At 44.0% G+C, this 16,609-nt stretch overlaps 1 protein-coding gene across 1 annotated transcript; it reads left to right on the top strand.

The window, feature by feature from the left end:
* Positions 1-8,598: 8,598 nt before the first annotated feature.
* VAMP3 (vesicle associated membrane protein 3) lies at positions 8,599-15,967 on the top strand (the record flags this gene model as incomplete). The annotated part of the gene is given in 4 exon segments (XM_034753426.1): positions 8,599-8,680; positions 10,491-10,649; positions 11,502-11,553; positions 14,083-15,967. Coding segments are annotated over 4 exon segments (313 nt in total), but the record flags the coding sequence as incomplete, so codon positions are not given.
* Between the last annotated feature and the right edge of the window lie 642 nt (positions 15,968-16,609).

Below are 16,609 nucleotides of genomic sequence, written 5' to 3'. Positions count from 1 at the left end.
GGCCCGGCGGTCACGTTCTGCCCGTGGGGGCAGAGCCCTGGTACCCGCGGCGTTGCCCGCTCCCGCGCGGCCGGCCGGCCGGCCGCGGGTGGCATTGCCGGGCCTGCGGGCCGGGCTCGCCTCTCCCTGCGCCGCGGCTGGGCACTTGAGCCAGGTGGAGCCAGGCTGGGGCTGGGGGGCCCAAGTCACAACTAGTGCACGGGCGGTGTGTGGACAGGAGCTGCTGCTGTGGGGACGTGGCGGTACAGCTGGATCTGCACACCAGTGTGTCCCACACGATCCTACCACCACAGCCGGTCTCTGCTGTCTAACGCGGCCGCTGCTGTCACCCACTTGTGGTGTTTTGTCTCCTAACGCCGTGCAGGAAGCCTTACATACAGCATTAGCTTCCTTCACCTCGGTGCTCCTTGGAGTAGTGATTGTTGAGTCGCAAGGGGTTTACTAAGTCACAGAAAACTCCTGCTTTCTTGCTGTATGCCTCTTAAAGGTGGTGATAGATGTGACTTCTGTAAGGGCTGCCTTTACAGAGTAGGAAAGAGTAAAATACGAATGGCATTAGATCTTTTCACGTTCTGTGAGCAGTGTGGTTGGGGATTTTTTTTCCTGTCAAATGACAAGAGGTTTTTTTTAAAAAGGCTTAGCACCAGTGAAAGGAATCTGGGAATTTATATATATATTCCTGTCTGTTCACAAAAATGGTAAATCATGCATTGTGACTCTTACAGACAGCTTGATGCTGTGCTGTTAAACGACTTCTATGCTAGCCAGTTCATATTAGGTTGACAAAAATTGAGCAAAATGTTCTTTATTTCTGGATTATAGTGTGCAGGTATGGTAAGCTCTGTGATTCTGCTTAGACTCCGATGTTTTAAAAATGAACATAGGCACTCTTCTGAGCCACTCGCTAGCGATTCAGGGAGCCTTTTATTTCTTTGGCCTTACCAGTTGGGAGGGAGGGGGAGGTATTGTGGGATTGTTTATTTTGTTTTGGTTTTGTACAGTCTCCTTTTATGAACTAAAGGAAGTTGGTTATTTGGTGCTGTTTTTAAAAGATGGCATATATTGTGATGGAGTTTTCATTCTGAAAATTGGCCACCAGAGGGTGTTTATAGTGACAATAGTACTTTGAGCAGTGAAAAAAGTATTAAAGCATTTTAAAATGAGAGAGAATCAGGGGATAGGTCAAAGATTTCTCCTAAAATAGCTGCTACAACAAACACGATCTTGCTCCAGAAAGGACCATTCTAATCATCTAGTCAGACTTCCTGCATTGTACTATCCAAAGAACTGCACCAAGTCTCAGAGTAGCAGCCGTGTTAGTCTGTATCAGCAAAAAGAACAGGAGTACTTGTGGCACCTTAGAGACTTTTAGTCTCTAAGGTGCCACAAGTACTCCTGCATCAAGTCTATAATTTCTGTTGTAGCTACAGCATAAGAATGACCACACTGGGTCAGACCTATGGTCCATTTAACCCAATATCCTGTCTTTTGACAGTGGCCAGTGTCAGATGCTACAGGGAATGAACAGAACAGGGCAATTGCAAGTGATCCATCCCATCATCCATTCCCAGCTTCTAGAGGTTGGAGGTTTAAGGACCCCCGGAGCATGGGGTTCTATCCCTGACCCTATTGGCTAATACCCATTGATGGACCTATCCTCCCTGAACTTACCTGATCCTTCTTGGAATCCAGTTAGACTTTTGGCCTTCACAGCATCCCCTGGCAATAAGTACTAGAGGTGGAGTGTGCACTCTGTGAAAAAATATTTCCTCTTGTTTAAAACCCGCTGACTATTAACTGGATTGTATGACTCTGGTTCTTATGTTGTGTGAAGGGATAAGTAACACATCCTTATTCACTTTTTCCATATTATTCATCATTTTATAGATATCGGTCATATCTCCCACAGAATCATAGAGCTGGACAGGACCTCAAGAGGTCATCTAGTCCAGTCCCCTTCACTCATGGCAGGACTAAGTATTAACTAGACCATTACTGACAGGTGTTTGTCTAACCTGCTCTTTAAAATCTCCAATGATGGAGATTTCACAACCTCCCTAGGCAATTTATTCCAGTGCTTAACCACCCTGACAGGAACTTTTTCCTAATGTCCAACCTAAGCCTCCCTTGCTGCAATTTGAGCCCATTGCTTCATGTCCTATCCTCAGAGGTTAAGAAGAACAATTTTTCTTCCTCCTCCTTGTAACAACCTTTTATGTACTTGAAAACTTTTATGTCCCCTCTATCTTCTCTTTTCCAGACTAAACAAACCCAATTTTTTCAATCTTCCCTCACAGGTCATATTTTCTAGACCTTTAATCATTTTTGTCGCTCTTCTCTAAGTTCTCTCCAATTTGTCCACATCCTTCCTGAAATGTGGTGCCCAGAACTGGACACAATACTGCAGTTTAGCCTAATCAGCGTGGAGTAGAGCGGAAGAATTACTTCTCGTGTCTTGCTTACAACACTCCTGCTAAGACATCCCAGAATGATGTTTGATTTTTTTGCAATTGGGTTACACTGTTGACTCATATTGAGCTTGTGGTCCACTCTGACTGCCAGATTTCTTTCTGCGGTATTCCTTCCTAGGCAGTCATTTCCCATTTTGTATGTGTGCAACTGATTGTTCCTTCCTAAATGGAGTACTTTGCATTTGTCCTTATTGAATTTCATCCTATTTACTTCAGACCATTTCTCCACTTTGTCCAGATCATTTTGAATTTTAATTCTATCCTCCAAAGCACTTGCAACCTCTCTCAGCTTGGTATCATCCGCAAATTTTATCAATGTACTCTGTATGCCATTATCTAAATCATTGATGAAGATATTGAACGGAACCGAACCCAGAACTGATCCCTGTGGGACTCCACTCGTTATGCCCTTCCAGCATGACTGTGAACCACTGATAACTACTCTCTGGGAATGGTTTTCCGGCCAGTTTTGTATCCACCTTATAGTTGCTACATCTAGGTTGCATTTCCTAGTTTGTTTATGAAAAGATCATGTGAGACAACATCAAAAGCTTTACTAAAGTCAAAATATACCACTTCTACCGCTCCCCCCCACCCACCCACAAGGCTTGTTACCCTGTCAAAGAAAGCTATCGGGTTGGTTTGACATGATTTGTTTTTGACAAATCCATGCTGACTGTTACTTATCACCTTATCTTCTAGATGTTTGCAAATTGATTGCTTAATTATTTGCTCCATTATCTTTCTGGATTCAGAAGTTAAGCTGACTGGTCTGTAATTTTCTGGGTTGTCCTTATTTCCCTTTTTATAGATTGGCACTATATTTGCCCTTTTCCAGTCATCTGGAATCTCTCCCATCTTCCATGACTTTTCAAAGATGATCACTAATGGCTCAGATATCTCCTCAGTCAGCTCCTTGAGTATTCAAGGATGCATTTCATCAGGCCCTGGTGACTTCAAGACATCCAATTTGTCCAAGTAATTTTTATCTTGTTCTTTCGCTCTTTTAGCCTCTTCTGATCCTACCTCATTTTTACTGGCATTCACTATGGTAGATGTCAAATCACCACCAACCTTCTTGGTGAAAACTGAAAGAAAGTAGTCATTAAGTACCTCTGCCATTTCCACATTTTCTGTTGTTATTGTCGCCCCCTCATTGAGAAACGGGCCTTGGTCTTCCTCTTGCTTCTAATGTATCTGTAGAATGTTTTCTTGTTACCCTTTATGTCTCTAGGTAGTTTGATCTCATTTTGTGCCTTGGCCTTTCTAATTTTGTCTCTACCTACTTGTATTATTTGTTTATATTCATCCTTTGTAATTGACCTGGTTAAAAGATAAGGGGAAAAAAGGGTAGGTATAAATGGTCAGTTTTCAGAATGGAGAGAGGTAAATAGTGGTGTCCCCCAGGGATCTGTACTGGGACCGGTCCTATTCAACATATTCATAAATCATCTGGAAAAAGGGGTAAACAGTGAGGTGGCAAAATTTGCAGATAATACAAAATTACTAAAGATAGTTAAGACCCAGGCAGACTGCAAAGAGCTACAAAAGGATCTCTCAAAACTGGGCAACAAAATGGCAGATGAAATTTCCTGTTGATAAATGCAAAGTAATGCACATTGGAAAGTATAATCCCAACTATATATATAAAATGATGGGGTCGAAATTAGCTGTTACCACTCAAGAAAGAGATCTTGGAGTCATTGTGGATAGTTCTCTGAAAACATCCACTCAATGTGCAGCGGCAGAATGCTGGGAATAATTAAGAAAGGGATAGATAATAGGACAGAAAATATAATGCCTCATATAAATCCATGGTACGCCCACATCTTGAATACTGTGTACAGATGTGGTTTCCCCATCTCAAAAAAGATGAATTGGAAAAGGTTCAGAAAAGGGCAACAAAAATGATTAGGGGTATGGAATGGCTTCTGTATGAGGAGAGATTAATAAGACCTGGGACTTGTCAGCTTAGAAAGGAGACTGCTAAGGGGAGATATGATTGAGGTCTAAAATCATGACTGGTGTAGAAAAAGTAGATAAGGAAGTGTTGTTTACTACTTCTCATAACACAAGAATTAGCGGTCACGAAATGAAACTAATAGGCAGAGATTTAAAACAAATAAAAGGAAGTATTTCTTCACACAATGCATAGTCAACCTGTGGAATTCCTTGCCAGAGGATGTTGTGAAGTCCAAGACCATAACAGGGTTCAAAAAAGAACTAGATAGATTCATGGAGGATAGGTCCATCAATGGCTATTAGCCAGGAGGGGCAGGAATGATGTCCCTAGCCTCTGTTTGCCAGAAGTTAGGACACCATTCCTGCCCATCCTGGGGCACCTGGCACTGGTCAGTGTTGGAAAACAGGATACTGGGCTAGATGGACTTTTGGTCTGACCCAGTAGGGCCATTCTTATGTTCTTACGTATGACCTAGTTTCCACTTTTTGTACAACTCTTTTTTTTTATTTTTAGATCATTGAAGATCTCCTGGTTAAGCCAGGGTGGTATCTTGCCATACTTCCTATCTTTCCTATGTGGTGGGATAGCTTGCTCTTGTGCCCTTAATAATGTCTCTTTGAAAAACTGCCAACTGTCTTCTCTTGTTTTTCCCCTTAGACTTGCTTCCCATGGGATCTTACCTACTGACTCCGAGTTTGCTAAAGTCTGCCTTCTTGAAATCCATTGTCTTTATTTTGCTGTTCTCCCTCAATGATTCTAAGGCAGAAGTGGGCAAACTATGACCCGCAGGACCCTCCTGCCCGGCCCCTAAGCTCCTGGCCCGGGAGGTTAGCCCCTGGCCCCTCCCCCACAGGCTCCGCTGCCAGTGCAATGCTCTGGGGGGCGAGATCCTGGGGCAGTGCAGCTGCAGAGCCCAGCCCGACCCAGTGCTCTGAGCTGTGCGGTGGCGTGGCTGGCTCTGGCCGGGCGGCTCGGCTGTAGCGCCGCCATCCACCGCTGCTCCAGGCAGCATGGTAAGGGAGCAGGGGGGTTGGATAGGGAGCAGGGGAGTTCGGAGGGGGGCTGGTCAGGAGGCAGGGGTGTGGATAGGGGTCGGGGCAGTCAGAGGGCCGGGGTCCCAGGGGGGAGGGGCGGCAGTCAGGAATGAGAGAGGGGTTGGATGGGGCGGCGGTGCGCCATCAGGGGTGGGGGTTCCGGGGGTGGTCAGTTTCATGATCACTTCAGTCATCTCTTTTCCAAGCTGACCAATCTTCTTTTTTTTTTTGTCTGTCTTCATATGAAAGCTTACATACCTCCTGATCATTCTTGTTGTCCTTCTCTGTACTTTTTCTAATTCTAATATATCTTTTTTTGAGATGGGGTGACAGTAACTGCATGCATTATTCAAGATGTGGGCATACCATGGATTTATATAGCAGCGTTATGAAATATTTTCTTATTGTCTATCCCTTTCCTAATGCTTACTAACACGGTTAGCTTTTTTTGTCTGCCACTGCACATTGAGCAGATGTTTTCAGAGAACTGTCAATGATGACTCCAAGATCTTTCTTGAGTAGTAAGAGCGAACTTAGACCCCATCATTTTGTATGTATAACTGAGATTGTTTTCCAATGTACATTTATCAACATTGAATGTCATCTGCCATTTTCTTGCCCATTTACCCAGTTTAGTGAGAGCCCGTTGTAACTCTTCACAGTCAGCTTTGGGTCGTCTGCAAACTTTGCCACCTCACTGTTCACCCCTTTTCCGTAGCATTTATTAATATGCTGAATACCACTGATCCCAGTAAAGATCCTTGAAGGACCATGCTTTTTACCACTTTCTATTGTGAAAACTGACCATTTATTCCTACCCTCTATTTCTATTTTTTTAACCAGTTTCTGCTCTATGAGAGGACCTTCCCTTTTAAGCAAACTAAGCAGTCATGGGATAAGAGCCTTTTGTTGCAGGAACTTATCAAAGGCTTTCTGAAAGTCCAAGTACACTGTCAACTGGATCACCCTTGTCCATAGGCTTGTTGACTCCCTCAAAGAATTCTAATAGATTGGTGAGGCATGATTTCTCTTTGCAAAATCCATGTTGATTTTCCTCAACATATTGTGGTTATCTAATGTATCTGATAGTTCTGTTCTTTACTACAATACCAAGCACATTGGTTGAAACTAAAGTTATGCTTACCAGCTTGTAATTGGCAGGATCACCTCTGGAGCTGTTTTAAAAAATCAGTGTTACGTTAGCTATCCTGCAGTCATCTAGTACAGAGGCTGAGTTAAGTGGTAGGTTGCATACCACAGTTAATAGTTTTGCAATTTTATATTTGAGTTCCTTCAAAACCATCTGTTCCTGGTGACTTACGTCTGTTTAATTTCTCAATTTGTTCTAAAACCACCTCTATTGACACCTCAATCTGGGACAGTTCCTTAGATTTGTCATCTAAAAAGAATGGTTCAAATGTGGAGATCTTCTCCACATCCTCTGCAGTGAAGACCAATGCAAAGAATTCCTTTAGCTTCTCCAACAGCTTTATCATCCTCTAGCACCCCAACTGTCAAGTGACCCCACTGACAGTTTGTTTGGCAGACTTCCTGCTTTAGAAGTAGTTAACAAAAACAACTTTTTTGTTGCTTTAGCTAGTTGCTTTTCACATTCTCTTTTGACCTGTGGCCTTATACTTTTACACTTGATTTGCCAGAGTTTATGCACCTTCCTATTTTCCTCCGTATGATTTGACTTCCAATTTTTAAAAGGATGCCTTTTTGCTTGTAACCATGTCCATGCAGTTTTCAGGCATTTCACCTTTGACTTTTCCTTTTAATTTCCATTTAACCAGCTTCCTCAGTTTTGTGTAGTTCCCCTTTTTAAAACATATCCAGTCTTGATTTAAAGACTTCCAAGAGATGGAGAACCCACACATCTCTCTGTAAGTAGCTTTATGTTTGATACCTGAGGCCCAGTTGGTGTCCTGTCCAGTGTCCTATCTAGAATTGTGTTCATAATCCATATTGAATGGTGGTACAGCAAGCAAATGATAAAAGGCCAAAATACAGAAGATATATATTGTAGATCAGGGGTTCTCAACCTTTTTCTTTCTGAGGCCCATCCAACATGTTATTAAAACTTCATGGCCCACATGTGCCACAGCAACTGTTTTCTGTATATAAAAGCCAGTGTTTTGCTGCATATAAAAGCCAGAAACAACGTCGGGTGTAGCAAGCAAGGCAATTGCCCAGGTCCCCATGCCACAGTGGGCTCCCACCAAGCGAAGTTGCTCAGGCTTTGGCTTCAGCCCCATGCAGTGGGGCTTTAGCTTTCTGTCCTGGGCCCCACAAGTCTAATGCTGTCCATGCTTGGCGGACCCCCTGAAACTTGCTTGCAGTCCCTCCAGGGGCCCCAGACCCCTGCTTGAGAACCACTGTTGTAGATGTCTTATGTGCACAAACTGTAAATGTGCCTGTTTTTCTTCCTCCATTAAGGGTACGCAAGACAAATCAGACTCCTGAAAGGTGTACAGTAGTTTGGAAAGGTTGAGTCCCACTGCTCTACAGGGCTTCTTTCACCTTCTTCTGAAACATCTGGTACTGGCCACTGCCTCTCTATTCTGTGATGAACTTTTAGGAGAACAAGCAGCGTGTGTGTTGCATGCTTCCAGTAACTGACCCAATCTTTTTCTGAGTTCAGTAGCTTCCAAAAAGAATTTAAATTCCCAAGTTCAACAAAGGGAAAAAAGTGCACACAAGCTCATGTGCTTTTTATTGCAAAGAGGCGGGGGGGAGATCCCTAAACTCATGTTCTTGGCCAATCAAGAGCAACTATACACTAAGCTCTGAGCTGTAGTGCCGCTCTTCTCTCTCCCACCTGCTTCTCTGCTCTCTGGTGGCATTGCAGCCATTCATTGGTGGCAAGTTTGGAACAGCTGTCTGAATTCTATGGCTAAAGTTTGCTGCTAAAGCTTCACTCCTCCACTGCAAAAGAAATCTAACTTTCTTCAGCTGCATTTTAGCTCCTTGGGAATGTCCTGCCTTTCTTTGTTATGACCATTGGTTTTTACATTTATTTTCACTGGTTTGTGTACCCTTTGTTTGCAAATTACCAAGCATACTTCTAGGTGGTATATAAATGTAATTAACTATATGATATCATAGTGTAACTGTCTCTACACTGCAGGTCAACAAGTGGCCCTGGAAGCTCAAGTAATGCCTCTGGCAGTAATCGTCGCCTTCAGCAGACACAACACCAAGTAGATGAGGTATGGCTCTTGTATAGAGCAGCTTTACTATTCCTTTGACCTTGGGAAATCTGACAGAGGGAAGACATATGGAAGTGTTGTGTGGGCAAAGTTTAAAGTTGTCTGCTTCAGTGTATGAACCAAAAGCTAGAATGTCTTCATCATTTGTCCCTCTTGCGATCTGAACTGTCATCTTGAGACTCATTGCAGGAAATCTGTGATACTTTCCAGGTGTTGACCTGCTCCTGCAAAGATGAATATCTTGTGAGCCAATGTGTTAGCTACACAACTCCGGTTGGTTTCTGACAGCGAATGAGCTTTGCTATTTGGAAATCCACAATTGCCAGGGGTTTCTAGTTGTGTATCAAAACTATGGCAAAACTTCCTGTGTGAGCCAAAAAACATCCTTGGCTGAGACAGGGTAGCACATAACTTCCTTTTCAGAAGTCATAGGTGCTTGTAGTTATGTTCCTGAAAATTCTACTTTAAGCGAAATGATGTTAAGTGAATCCAATTTCCCCATAAGAATTAATGTAAATGGGGGGGAGGGAGGTGTTAAGTTCCAGGGAAATTTTTTTTGCCAGACAAGAAAAATACACTTACTCACTCGAAGTTTTAAACAATTTAATACTGTACACAGCAATGATGATTGTGAAACTTGGTTGAGGTGGTCTAGTCAGAGGGCGGGATATTACCCAGGGAATGCCTTACTACTAAATGATGAACTAGCACTTGGCTGAGCCCTCAAGGGTTAACACGTTGTTGTAGCCTCACATGGTACAAGGCAGAACGAATGGAGGGAGGAGACACAGCATGGGGTGTGTGTGTGTGAGACACACAAACATTGCCCCTTTTAAATACACTGACCCCACTCTAAGTACACAGCCTTTTTAAGTAGATCAGCAAGTTGAGACAGCCTCTGCTGTCAGCAAGCTCCCTCTATCCTGAGCCCTGTCGTGTTCTCCCCCCCTCCTACCACACAGCAAGCAAGAGGCTCCTGGGAGCAACTCCAAGGCAGAGGGCAGGAACAGCACATGGCAGTGTGGGGAGGGACAGCTGCCACACAGGGAACTTAGGGGAGCTGTTGTGGGGCTGCCGGTCCACCCTGGTTCTAAGCACCCACCAGGTAGCTCCAACAGGCTGCTCTTTCTGCAAGCAGTGGACAGAGCAGGTGGCTGCCAAACAATGTTCTAAGGGAGCATTGCGCAACTTTAAATGAGCATGTTCTCTAATTGATCAGCAACGTAACAACGTTAAGTGAGGAGTGCTGCCAACGTTAAGTAAGTTCAAATGCCAGTTGTGGCCTCCATAACTGAGTTTTTCTTATACAGTTCTGACCCTTTTCTAACATGCTAGATTATTAGTGGAATACTTTTGTTTCAGTAGGAGTAAGTTTATAAACAAAGTTTCTGATATTGAAACCCCAAGGCAGGCACTGGGAATCTCCAACTCAATTACTTTGGCCTGGTCTATACTGGTGGGGTCGATCTAAGTTATGCAACTTCAGCTACTTGAATAACATAGCTGAAGTTGAAGTACTTAGATCGACTTACCGCGGTATCTTCACTACAGTGAGTCGACTGCTGCTGCTCCCCTGTTGACTCTGCCTGCACCTCTCGTCGAGCTGGTGTACAGGAGTGGACGGGCGAGCACTTGGAGATCCGAAGAAGTGAGGTTTTTACCCACGAAAGCTTAAGCCCAAATAAATCTGTTAGTCTTTAAGGTGCCACCAGACTCCTTGTTTTTGTAGATACCGACTAAAACGGCTACCCCCTGATACTTGACACCATGAAGGAATGAATAACTTACTGTGACTATTAAATCACTGTAGGTGGTTGACATCATGAGGGTGAATGTGGACAAGGTGTTGGAACGAGATCAGAAGCTGTCAGAGCTGGATGACCGTGCTGATGCACTGCAGGCAGGAGCTTCCCAATTTGAGACCAGTGCTGCCAAGCTGAAAAGAAAGTATTGGTGGAAGAACTGTAAGGTAACCATGACTCGAGTATTTCCAATACAAATTAATGTTACTAAGAACTATAAGTAGCTGAATACTACATAAAGGGGAAGAAATCTAGGTGACTTTAACCATGAAAACACATGGCCAATTTCTGTAGCCTTTACTCATGGTGAATAGTAGTATTTAAGATTACAACATCTGGTCCTTAATGAGCATCTTTCTTAGGGTAGGTCTACACTTACCTGGTAGTTCGGCGGCAAGCAAATCGAACTTCTGGGTTCGACTTATCGCGTCTTGTCTGGACGAGATAAGTCGAACCCGGAAGTGCTCGCCGTTGACTACGGTACTCCAGCTCGGCGAGAGGAGTACGCGAAGTCGACGGGGGAGCCTGCCTGCCGCGTCTAGACCGAGGTAAGTTCGAACTAAGGTACTTCGAACTTCAGCTACGTTATTCACGTAGCTGAAGTTGCATACCTTAGTTTGAATTGGGGGGGTGGGTTAGTGTAGACCTGCCCTTAGTGAAGTAGATGAACTAGCCAAAAGTTGGGTGGCCTGGCCACATTCCTTTACACAAAACAATCTCCAGGACAGAAATGTGGCCAAGGATAAATGAATGTACTAATTTTAAGGTGTTGGAGATGGAGGAAGAAATTCAGTGATATGGATTGAATGACAACACAGACACAGCACTACAAAGAGCCTTTAGTCTCTTACAGTCATGTCAGCTAATTGCAGGAAGGCCTGGGAGCACACTCCTTTATTTGCTGAGAAGCCAAGACAGAGTGTAAAACATTAATTGTAAGGCAGGGGAGCAGTAGTTTGCCCTCTTTTCAAAATATCTAAGTGAGTTGTTTGTACTAAATGATGTGCTTTTTTTAACAGATGTGGGCAATATTGATAGCAGTTGTTCTCATCATTATCATCATCATCATTGGTAAGTGTTTAGCTAAAGCACCGTTTTGTCAGTAGGACTAGCGTACATGGGGCATAAGACTGTAAATCGAATGCAAAAAGTTGTTAATGTAACACACTCTGGTTGTGACTGCTAGTACATAGGTCATAATATTCAAAAGTTAAGGTTCACACAGTAACGCTAACTTAGCCATATTGCATGCTTGACATATGCAGTAGTCCAAAGTAATACTTGCGATGCTAAATTAATGTTTGAACATAATCTGTGTGATGTGGTGAAGTTTTATGGCTTCTGTGGGAACCTTATCTGTTGAATCTCAGGCTCTTGCGCACTGAGTAGAAATGGGATCCCGCAGGAGACTGGGACCCCTGAGTCCCAATCCCAACTCTGTCAGTGACTGTGAGAGTGGCCATGTCACTTGATCACTTCTTTGCCTCAATTTCTCAATCTTTAAAATGGGGATAATGACGCATACCTCACAGGGGTTTCCGAAGAGTAACATGAAATACGTTAAAAGCAACAGAGGGTCCTGTGGCACCTTTGAGACTAACAGAAGTATTGGGAGCATAAGCTTTCGTGGGTAAGAACCTCACTTCTTCTTGCATCTGAAGAAGTGAGGTTCTTACCCACGAAAGCTTATGCTCCCAAGAACCTCACTTCTTCAGATGCAAGAAGAAGTGAGGTTCTTACCCACGAAAGCTTATGCTCCCAATACTTCTGTTAGTCTCAAAGGTGCCACAGGACCCTCTGTTGCTTTTTACAGATTCAGACTAACACAGCTACCCCTCTGATACATGAAATACGTTGAGAACCTTAGGTTTCAGAGTAGCAGCCGTGTTAGTCTGTATCCGCAAAAAGGACAGGAGTACTTGTGGCACCTTAGAGGCTAACAAATTTATTAGAGCATAAGCTTTCGTGGACTACAGCCCACTTCTTATCAAACTGTCTGTACTGGGCTAGCTTGATTATCACTTCAAAAGTTTTTTTCTCTTATTTAATTGGCCTCTCAGAGTTGGTAAGACAACTCCCACCTGTTCATGCTCTCTGTATGTGTGTGTGTGTGTGTGTGTGTGTGTATATATATCTCTTCAATATGTTTCACTCTATATGCATCCGAAGAAGTGGGCTGTAGTCCACGAAAGCTTATGCTCTAATAAATTTGTTAGTCTCTAAGGTGCCACAAGTACTCCTGTTCTTTTTGTTGGGAACCTTAGCTGACGGGAGCTGTGGACATACACATTTCTCAAATTCATCTTTCATAGTATTTCTACATTTATTAATCCTCTAGGCTCCAGGTTCAATATCCTTATGTCACTTTTCTTTCTTGCAAAGCAGTCTAGCCTTCTTCTATTGGGTCACACCCTTTTCCTAATCCCAAAATGGGTACTCCAACCAATCAGACTCCCTTTGCTGTCTTCCAGCCTAGAAGTCAGGCAAAACAAACAACAAAAAAAGTAGGGAAGCTTCATATGAGGTTCCTCCTCCAATCCTCAATAGTGCTTAGATAGCAAGGTAGTTAGGCCAGGTCTACACTGTAAACGTGCATATTTATATCAATGTTGTGCAGGGGTGTATAAAATCCACAGCTGTGAGCGACGCAGTTATATCTACCTAACCCCTGTTGTAGACAGTGCTATGTTGACAAGAGAGCTTTTCCCTTCAACATAGCTACCGCCTCTCGTGGAAGTGGATTAACTATGCCAATGGGAGAAGCTCTCCCATCAGTGTAGTATTGCCTGGACTGTAGCGCTTCAGTGAAGACAAGAGCCTTGATCTGCCTAGTCTCACTTGAGTGCAAGAAACCCCACTGACTTCATGCACTAGCTCTCCTGCTGTAGCAGAAGCCTGGGGGAGGAGGAGGACAGTCAGTTCTCAAGGATTCATCACTGGTGAACAAACTGTTTAAACAGAAGTATATTGCAGTAGAAGTTTTAAGAGGAAAGATGTTCCCTTGTTTGATATCCAGATTTTACTTTTCCCAACTTCTGAATGTTGCCAGATGTACCCTTGTGTATACGATAGCCACAAGCCCTTTATTGTAACTGGTAACAAACCTATAAATACAAATGCAAGTGGAGATGTTTCTGGTGTGTGCAGGGAAGACTCTGGATTCATACTCTGGCCATAGTAGAGCCAGGGAGCTTATCACTAGTTGCACTGCTTGGTGTTCAGCTGTTTGAATTTGTGATGCAGCTGTTAAAAAGCTTTCCAGCAGGATTCATTTACTCTCGAGCTCTGACAGCGTATTCATTTCTCCCCTTTGGGCCTCTTTGTACCACAATCTACAGCAACTAATTGTGATGCTACAAACAGAATTGTGACCATAGGTGAGAAATACCCGGTACATGAATTCTAAAAGCGAGTCCTGTGCAAGAATGAAACGATCATAAAACAAACACAGGAAATTATTTAGAATTTCCTTATGTTGAATATTTTGAGTGTTCAGTAGCTCAGGTCATTAAGTTGCAGGATTGTTTTATGCCTCTTTGATGTGGGAGGGTGAGGGGAAGAGAACTGTTGCTTTTCCAATCCTTATTTTTTCTGTTATAGTCTGGAATGTGTCCTCATGAGTTACAAGAAGAAATGCAAACCAGCGGAAGCCATCTCTCTCCTTCAAACCTGCTGTATTCTCAAGCTCTCACCTACTGATGTATAAAGCAAAATTATTTTGATTAGTCATGTGTTAACTTTCTCTGGTTTATAGGAAATGTGCCTTTATTTAAAAGTTACACTCCTAATTTTAAAATGCTAATAAGCACAGCCCACAACTTGCACAGTGCCTTGGTTATCTTGAGTATGAGCTGATGAAGAGGATTTCATGTTTGCATTTCAGAATCTAGAAGCAATGTATTGTTGCCAGTGACTACTGCATTCTAGATAAATTTGAAGAGTATGTTTGGGTATCTGTCCTTTTCGCTGTCTCTTCCGTGCCCCCAATTTAAACGTGTCTTTTCTGACACACTACTAAAGGGGTGGGAACCAAATCGTAAATTTGTGCCTTCTTGGAAGAAACTCTTAACACCTTTGCCTGCCTTGTCTTACTCCATTAATGCCTTCTGACTGGTTGTGGAAGAGCCTGCCACCCTTGTAAACACTACTTGTCGTTCACTGCTGTTTTATGAATATGCAGTTAAATTCTATTATTGAAGCTCTAAAGATTTGAGCACTGAACCATTAGTGCTGCCTTGTGGTATTCGTGATTAAACACTTCTTTATAAGGTGTTTACATTGTCTTCAAAAGACAGTCTGTCACTTTTTGGTGTCAGTTTAATCTAAGAGTACCTTTAAAAATGTTTAGTGTTTGTCATGTAGACACTTACCAAAGTTGGTTTTGTTTGGGGTTTTTGTCTTTTGCCAAAAAGTAGTTCAGTGAAGGCTTTTCTCTGCAAGCCAGCAAGATGTTTCCAGTGTAGAATCAGTGCCAAATGTAGTTTAAAAATTTATATATATATTTATATGTAAAATGTTTGCATTACTTCACAAATTGTCTTCCCTCTAAACTAGTCCTCAGGGTGAGTGTTCCTCTAGGACTTCAGGAAAGGCTGGTAACAAATGCTGTTGCCTCTTCCCTCTTATTGCCAAACTTTGTAGGTATGGGTGACTACTCTCCAGTCGGAGGGAAAGAAATAACTTGGTGCTTCACCCATTGAGTCACCACTGTGTGTACTGTGTCTAATCTGTCTGTTTCTAATTTCTTCCCAGTCCTTGTTTCTACTTGTCTCTTTTTTCCTCCCTTACTTTTCAGGGTAGATTTACAAGTAGCTACACTGTGAAATTGATTCACGAACCTAATCAACATAGCCTACTTCTTTGAGTGTTGGATGTTGCTTTGGCTGTTATCATAAAAAATGAGCCAGACTCTTGATGGACAACTACCAGAAAGATGTGACTGAGCACTCAGAGGGTGGCTAAGCCCAATGGTGGATCTGCTCTCTAAGCACCTAGGGAGAAATATTGACCTCTTTACCCCAAAGTACAAGATGCTTTAGACTGATTTTTTTTGTGTGTGTAGTGAGTGTTGTGGAAAGTTGCTCTGTTGGCTTATAATTAACTATCTAAGGCCTTGCCTGTTTCTCTGAGGATGAAGAGGGAGAGAGGCAAGGATTTCTGTGCCTACTGAGTACTTTAATTTCTGCTCTACCTTCATCACTGTAGTGACTAAATGTACAAAGTCTCTTAAAATAACTCTACTGTATAAATGCACCATGGACCAGTAACAAAGCTAACTGTACAAACTGAAATCTTATTAACTCACAATTAAGAAAATTTTTACTATTATGTTTATGCTGCAGCTTTTAAAGGAATATTAACTCTGTGTACTAGTTCCTACACTTTCAGAGGTTTCTAAGTGTATGTCATCAGGCAGGCCTGGGTCCCTGCACTGGGCTGGCAAAGAGGCCTTTGTAACGTTTAATAAAGTGGCTTTTGAAACTTCCTCGTGTTCCCCTGTGTGTGTGTGGGGGGGGGGGGGGTGTAGGGAGCCAGGGTTCTGCCTTGCGCTGCCGGGGAGGGCGTTGAGGGCCGAGTGGGCCAAGGGCGGTTGCTGAGCTGGGGCAGGCGGAGCCCCGCCCAGTGTGAGAGGGACGTGGGGCGGGGCAGCTGGGCGCTGAGGCGGTTGCGGCTCGAGCCCCGGCCAGTGGCGTCCCGCTGATGTTCTAGCCCCTCGCGGGTTGAGGGAGGGACCTCCTGACAGCCGCTCTCCCGCGCTGCCCAAGTGAGTCCGCTAGGCTCCGCCCCCACTCCTATTGCCCTGTGGGAGCGCGGGGCGGCTGGCCCGGGGCCCAGTGGGAGGAGGGGGCGGGGCCTACTCGCGTCGGGATGGGGGAGGGCGGCCGGGCGGAGGCAGGGGGAGAGACCCCGCTAGCAGCTCGAGCCCGGGAGTGAGGGGGAGGGCCCGAGCTCTGGGGGCTATAGCTACCAAGCCGCCGGGCTGAGGGCAAGGGCTGTATAGCAGCCCTGGGGTGGGGGCTTAACTCTCCGACCTTGGGGGCTCTATGACCCCCCCCAAGCTGGGGCAGAGGTGAGGGTTTAGGGGGCTCTGTAAACCCCCCTGGGCTGGAGTGGAGGTGAGGGGTTG

Source organism: Trachemys scripta, chromosome 19 (genome assembly GCF_013100865.1).
Source record: "Trachemys scripta elegans isolate TJP31775 chromosome 19, CAS_Tse_1.0, whole genome shotgun sequence".
NCBI lineage: Eukaryota > Metazoa > Chordata > Testudines > Emydidae > Trachemys > Trachemys scripta.
Note: the sequence above shows the minus strand (reverse complement) of the source record. Positions and strands in the feature narration are given on the sequence as shown.